General features: G+C 42.2%; 1 protein-coding gene across 2 annotated transcripts in view; it reads left to right on the forward strand.

The window, feature by feature from the left end:
• The window catches only part of pard6a (par-6 family cell polarity regulator alpha), a 41837-nt gene that overhangs the window by 15280 nt on the left and 18585 nt on the right, over positions 1 to 7972 (forward strand). For both annotated transcript variants that reach the window (XM_020612774.1, XM_020612776.1), the window contains one exon: positions 277 to 499. In XM_020612774.1, coding sequence (XP_020468430.1) covers positions 277 to 499 — 223 coding nt within the window. The remainder of the gene's footprint in view (positions 1 to 276; positions 500 to 7972) is intronic.

The following is a 7972-nucleotide window of genomic DNA, read 5'->3' on the forward strand; positions in this document are numbered from 1 at the left end:
TTCTTCCGTTAAAGGGAGTTTTTTCTCCCCACTGTCGCCAAGTGCTTGCTCAAGGGGGATTTGTTGGGTTTTCCCTCTATAATAGTAGTGATAACAGTAAGGTCTAGACCTGACTTTGTAAAGTGTCCTGAGATGACTTTTGTTGTGATTTGGCGCTATACAAATAAAATTTGATTTGAATTGATTTGATAATAGAAGTTGATTTTCTGTAATTCTAAGCTGAGAAATATGAGAGGGGATACACCACCTGATCATTGTGTTGTTCATCTTGTGCAGTTTGAGGCAGAATACCGTCGTTTTGCTGTAAAGAAGAATGGCCCGGGTGGCTTCCAGGAGTTCTACGGCCTCCTCCAAACCATCCATCAGATCCCTGGTGTCGACGTCCTACTGGGATATGCCGACGTTCACGGAGACCTACTTCCAATAAACAATGATGACAACTTCCACAAAGCTGTCTCGTCAGCCAATCCACTGCTCCGCATAATCATAACCAAGAAAGGTAAGAGAGAGTAGGAACCAACTGAATGACATAATAGAGAGAATATTGAGCCTGAAGTAGAAAATGTGGGAGAAAGTTGGCTTCAGAAACACTGCACCCTAGAACAGCTTGATATGCAAGCAAACTTGTCTCGGTGCTGCACTGCTACACCTGTTGACCTGTTCCTCCATACATACAAATATTGTCTCCTGGTGTGTGTGTGTGTGTGTGCGTGTGTGTGTGTGTATGAGCCAGGGGCTGGGAACAGCTGCAAGGAAGGGCTTTGTTCTCCACATCAAACATGGTTTATTCTTAATCCGCAACATCACCTGATGATTCTGCTGCCTGTTTTTTTTTTTTCTCATGGGTAAACTATGTTGTGATTTTTTTTTTTCTGGGGCATGTCTACTTCATTAGACACTGCAGTGTCAAAGTAACAAAGAGAGATGGAACAGAAACACTGTTGGACATCGCCAATGCATTTCTTCAGTTTACCTGTTCCATATGTACAGCTGGAAGACACGGTCAGAATTAGATAAATCCTTATTCTTTCAGAATTTAAAAATCCATTCAATGTCAGTTAGTAAAACAGTCTGTTATGATTTAGCTTCCTGTTGCTTCCTTTTGTAGTGCATTTATTTTGGTTTTTATTCCTACCCCAGCTTTACTACAGTTCTCAATCAGTGTTCATTGTCCTCATCTGTTGCTATTCATTCCCTGGTCTTCAGCTATATATACCACCTCCTTTCCCTCAGTCACCCGCTGGTCCATTAACGATACTCCCAATGATTACTCAGTTCACGGCACCTTACTAGTTTGCATAATTGCTCACAACGTCCAGACGGCCAAAGCAAAGTATCGCTCCTGAAGTTCTTTCGTTCCTGCGACAGCCAGCACCTCACCTGAAGCCTCTGCTCTCAGCTTACCTGTTATCCTCGATGACGTGCGAGACCTCTCCTGATTTGTGACCATACTCTCCTGTGCTCCACAACACTGCCTGGCTAGCTCCTGTACCTCTCATTCAGCTTACCTGTTCCCCTCCATGTTGAGCAAGTCCTCTGCGGATCTGTGACTGTACTCACCTGTGTCCCACACCACTGCCTGGCTAGCTCTGGTACCACTCCTTCAGCTTATCTGTTCACCTTGATGTCGTTCCAACCCCCTCCAGTCCTGCAACCACCATTCACCTGGGCTCTTCGCCTCAGCCTGGGCACGCCAGCACCAGCAGAGATTCCACTCAGCTCCTCTTCTGCCGGCGATGCCACACTCATTCATAATAAAGCTTTTGATTGCCTCTATGTGAGTCTGCCTTTTAGGTCCCCTCTGCCTAGACTTGGCCCCCTTGCCATAACACAGTGTCAACTAAAGGTCCACTTATTCTCTCCTTTCAGAACTTTTGACCAGATTATATTGTCTTCATTGGCAGACAGACAGTCTTTGCTCAGAATTGCTCAACTGTAGATGTTAAAACTTTCCATTACTCTGAGTCAGCTTTGTTTTCTTTTTAAGAGACACTCCAGAGTGGGCTGTGTTCACAGTGCACTCTTTCAAAATATCAAGTAGAGAAACCTGACAATGGCAGTTAACTGATCTCAAAAAGCTGGTTATCACATTGTTAAGGTACAATTTTTCAATTCAATCCAATGGTATTGTTCCATCAAGATGAAACAACAGTGAGACAATTTCACAGGTAAAACTACCAGCTAATCTCACATCCACATATGATGGGAATGTAGCATATTCTGCAGAATAGCGTATATGCAACTGGTCATGAGGATCTGTCATCTATCATCTTTACGTTATATCACATAAGAACTAATGCTGCACTTTCTGTAGCATTTTGTTTTGTCTGCTTAACCCAAAATACTGCCAGATGGGGAAAGGGGTATTTTTAGAGCCCCTACTCGGCCCTGCCATCACTGATGCCATCATTTATTGCGATGTTTTACTGTAGACATTGTCTGATGCTAATTCAGTAGACATCGCCCATCTCTGAGAGTGCATTCACATTAAATATGCAGTAGAGATGCACCAGTAATGATTTTTAGATCATAATCTTGATTCATATCCCTATGCAATACCTTTTTTTTATATCAATGATTCCATCATGTTTGTATTAGCAGGCAAGATCCACTGCATCAGAATCAGAATCAGCTTTATTGGCCAGGTGGGTCGGACACAAGGAATTTGACTCTGGTACATCGGCTCTCAATGTGTATGTACATATCCCCATGCAAGGGGCAAGTAAACAGTAAACCAGCATGAGGCTGTGTAATATAACAAAATAAGCAGTATTAACAAGCAACAACCAGGGCAAACGATGCAAATTAAGCAGTATAAACAGGCAGTAAACAATGCAGACAGACAAAGGAATGCTCATTGAAATGAGATAAATAGGAATAAAAACAGAGTACTTAGAACTAGAAACCTAGTCCAGTTGATTTTTTTGAAGTTTTTTCAGAAAGGACTGGATGTTAGAGTCAGAATCCGCCTACAAACACATACCTGTTCAGCATCAGATACATGTCTGTGGAAGTCATTTTCTCTAACTTTATGAAACCTGTGATCCAGCATTCACTCATGGCTTTTGTGGTTGGTGTGTGGAGGTGAGAGAGGAGGATACTGGGATGCTGCTTTCCTCTCGAGTGGTCTTATGCCAATTGGCAATCATAACAGCTATCAGTGATAGAAGACATAAACACTGATTGCTCATTCATTTTAAGCAACATCTTTGCTCCCTTTGCCATGTGACAGTCCTGACAGATATACTGTGCAGTCTGACAAACACTTCTACCACTGATTCGACCCAGTGTGTGTATGTGGGTCCACAGGGTCTATGAACTATGTGTGACCATGTGTGACCACAGCTCTTTCTCCATTTTACTCTAAGTGCTAGGGGTGGGATAAAAAATGGATTCACCTAAAAATCACGATTCATATCTTTTACGATTCCAAATTGATTCACAAATGCTAAAAATCAATGTTTGTCACAATGTTGATGGAAATTAAAAGGCAGAATTTAACCGTGAAGCTTGTGTTGCACAAGGGCAGTACACACATAACAGAATTGTGGTTGTAATGTTAATTCATCATCAGACAAGGAATTCATCTGTGTGTTTATTAATTTGAAAGACAAGTGAACTGTGTGAATACGTTGTAGTCCATCACCAGCAGTAATGTTAGCAGACCACCAAACCAGATCAGCTCAGCAACACACACTGCAGCACTTCAGTCAAACTGGCAGGACAAAGAAAAGAGCTCATTTCTACAGACCTGTGCCTGTTTTGGACCAAGTTGGCTTTTTCTGGTAGTATTGCAGCACAGACACTGGTGCAGACATGACGTTAACAACAACACCGCCGACTGCTCTGCCTCGTTCTTCCCCCTCCCCTACAACAACACACACGCAGCTGCCAAAAACCAGCGTTGTATCGAAATCGGTTTCCCCATCGAAATGTGTTTCCCCTATCCTGAATCCTAACATTATCCTTACCACAACCACCGAGGGGGTCACTACATGAAAACAAGTTTTGAACAGGGGAAACACATCTCGACAGGGGAACAAATTTTGACACAAGACCAACAGTGGATGACGTAACCTACTCAAATTGCTAACTGAAGTAAAAGTAGCTGTGCTGCAGTGCAAAAATACTTTAAGTCCTGTATTTGCATGAAAATATGACCTAAAGTACCAATAATAAAAGTACTCATGCAGATTGGCACATTTCTATTAATGCATTATAATTATTGATGCATTATTGTGTTCATCACATTTGATGCTGCAGCTGGTAAAGGTGGAGCTCATTTTAATAACCTTATATACTAATAATTCAAGTGCTTTCCATACTGCTGGGCAGCAGTATTGGTTTTGATGCTCATCAGAACCAGTTAGCTTAACTGTCTGTTAAGCTTTATTAGCAGCTCAGTGGGCACAGGACAGAAACCAGTTGTATGACACACAGTAAACTAGAGTAAGAGCCAAATACAGTGCTTCTTTTTCATTGAATCAAATCGTTTTTTTTAATTGAAAGTTGTTAATTTAATAAATTGAGCAGTATATTGTTCAGTAATCATAAGAGAAAATTGTGATTCATATTTCACCTAGAATTGTGCAGCCCTGCTTATCATGTCTGAATTCTTTCAAATCCACTTATCGAGACTTTGTAAGTAGTTTGTCTGTAATCTCTGAACCACTCATTTTTCCTTTAGTTGTGCTCCTCGCAGTGGGCTGTGCTGCAGCTGCACAAGTAAAAACAACACAGTGATGATAGTATTACTCATTTATTATTCTGGGAATATCAGCTAAATAAATCATTGACATTTTACTGCACCGTGCTTAATATTGTGCTGCTGTGTTTGTGTTTGGCATAGGCTCTGACCTTGTTGCACATCTTAGGGAAACTTCAGGCTCAAGTCAGCAGGGAGTGATACTGATTTCCCCCCTAGATGGAGGCTTGACTCCCAGATGTATGCTGGGGGTTTTCAAATGCTGACAGCAGCAAGCAGCAGTATAGCAAAAGAATGAGCAGAGGATTGACAGCTTAAATACACCACCATGATTAAAAGAGTGCCGTGGATCTATGTTGCAGTGAGAGGTGTATGTCACGTGAGCTGCCATGTTTTCTCTAGGGCAGGAGGTATAAGTTCCTGTGTCAGTCGATGATGTCAGTGATTTTAATTCCATCTGAAGTGCTTTTGTCTGTGATTTTTGACCCGTTTCCCCAGACACTGTTGTTGTTGCCTCAAGCATTTTTAGGTATTTTCCTGAAATAGAGTACAGAGTCAAATGCAAGTCTTAAAATCCAGGCAAAGGCACATTTGGAATGTCAGTGACCACCAATATCAGCTCATATTGGGCACAGCATGGAAGAGAGACAGAATGCATTATTAGTGGGAGGAATGCAGTTGTTTTAGTAATCAAACCTCTCATTGCCTTTAAAAGCACTGTAGGAAACTAGACTTTGATTGATTTTCTCTGATGTCATGGTGGCTGATCTGAAGAGGCTCTGTCAGAGAAAGTCAAGTGTGTGTGATTGAGAGAAAGTAAGCGGGTGATAGCAGCCCATCTGGTGTTGTAAGCCATTTGCCACTGAGTGGGATTATCTTACTCTATCTCAATCATATCAGCTCCACTCACTGCCATCACTCTGTGTGCTGTGTGTAAGAGAGAGCGTATGTGTGTATTTGATTTGCACAAAAGGGCTGAAGGGATTACACAGAGGAAGCTGATGTCTGCTATGTGAATTACCTCCATCTGCATCAGTACTGCAGTGGTAGCCTGGGTAACAGTCTCATCCTGTAGTAGTATTACGATGGTAGCCATGGCTACAGTTTTGCCAGAGTACAACAGCATTGGCTGTGTTCCATATTAATATCACAGTGCAGTTTTGTAGAATTACGCTGGTAGTTTTGTGATAGTACATTAACAGTTTCATAATAATATTACAGTGGTAGACATGGCAAACAGTTCTTCAGAACTACAGTAACAACTTGCAGAAGCTCTACAGTGATAATTGTGCAAACAGTTAGTATCACAGTGATAGCCATGGTAATAGTTGGAAAGATACAATAGTAGTTTTGGTGACAGTTTTAGAGGAGAACTACAGTGATAGTTGTGGTCATGATCTCATATTGTGTTAGCATTGCAATAGCATCCTTGGTACTTATTCAGCACAAAAGCTATAGTGTTAGTTTTGCAAATAGATATATATTAGGGGTGTAAAGATAAACTGATATGAAAATCAATACAAGAGACAGATTTAGGGCTGCATCAGTTAAAGACCTCAGATTCAAACCGAATGAGTATTTCAAACTGTCTAAAATCGATATGGACCTTTGACATGTTTTCTGTTACTTCTCACTGTGCTCCACTCTAATGTGTGCCTCTTGTGTGTGTGTCTTTGTATTACTTGCATCATGAGGACCGAAACCTGTTAACACACTTACACTGTGGGGACTCGGCTATCCTTGTGCCACCCTAAAATCACTGAATTTTAGGGTGGCAACATGATTTAGGGTTAGGATGAGGTTAGTTGTTATGGTTAAGGTTAGGATAAGTCTATAGGAAATGAATGTAAGTCAATGTAAAGTCCCCACAAGGAAACACGGCATGTGTGTGTGCACCATTTCATGTCTCCTTCTTAATGATGTATGTCCCAGAAAAACACTGCACACAATGTTTTAGCAAACAGTGCTAGTATTAGCAGCTACCTCATAGTGCAGAACAGGCAGCGCTTGTGTCGAGTAGCCTATACGAGAAATACCACCAACCTCACAAGCAGAAACATTATGAAGGAGACGCATTGTTGAACCGATGGAAACAGGACAGTTTGCTGCGAGGGCAGTCAACCTGAGGCAAGGAGCAGTGCTAGTTTTGTTAGCAGCTACTTTCAGAGCACATCAGCTGATAATTCCACCCAGTTGGGTTGAAGTCAGTAGCTGAGGCTAGAAGCTATTTCATTTGCAAAGATGCATGCCTGTTGAAAATGTGGGAGTTGGACAAATGACCATGACTTTGAAGTTGAGGCACACCATAACATGTCAGCAGGAGTTCAAGAGTTCAAAGTGTTTATTTTGTCATATGCACAGTTAGGAAACGTGTTTCCCTGTACAATGAAATTCTTACTTTGCTGTCCACATGAATGCCACAAAAATACAAATGAAATATAAAGTAGATAAATAACACAAAATCTAAGACATTTTAAGCAGGAACAGATGCAGCAATATAATAATAAATATATAAGAATATAACAATGTATGCTGCATGGGAGCAGCATGTGCAGTAGTCAACAGTCAATGTGCAATTATACATGTGCAAACTGAGAATGTAAACAGTACAGGTCGTATTTCCTGGTAATAAACTCCTCAGCTGTTTAGGAGTCTGATGGCAGAGGGAAAGACAGAGTTTTTCAGTCTGGAGGTCCTACACTTCACACTTCTGAACCTCCGGCCAGAGGGTAGGGAGGCGAACAGTTTGTGCTGGGGGTGGGTGGGATCTTTGAAGATGGAGGCAGCTTTCCTACACACCCTGCAGTGGTAAATGCTCTGCAGAGAGGGCAGTGGAGTCCTGGTGATCTTCTCCACAGTCTTTACCACTCTCTGCAGGTGTTTGCGGTCCATAGCAGTAGTGCTGCCATACCAGACAGGATGCAGCTGGTCAAGATGCTCTCAGTGATGCAGCTATAGAAGTTGCAAAGGATCCTAGGTGACATGCCAAAACTCCTCAGCCTCCTCAGGAAGTACAGCCGCTGTTGGGCCTTCTTGACCAGCTGTGTGGTGTTAAGTGTCCAAGTGAGGTCCTCACTGATGTGGACTGAGGTATTTGAAGCTGCTCACCCTCTCCACTTTGAGCCCCTGGATGAACAGTGGCCAATGAGATCTCCTCTCCTTCCTCATGTCCACTATCATCTCCTTCGTCTTGTCCGTGTTGAGGCTGAGATTATTGTCCTTGCACCATGACACCAGACCGGCCACCTCCCTCCTGTAGGCTGCTTC

The sequence above is a fragment of the Monopterus albus genome, unplaced genomic scaffold (genome assembly GCF_001952655.1).
Source record: "Monopterus albus unplaced genomic scaffold, M_albus_1.0 scaffold127.1, whole genome shotgun sequence".
NCBI lineage: Eukaryota > Metazoa > Chordata > Actinopteri > Synbranchiformes > Synbranchidae > Monopterus > Monopterus albus.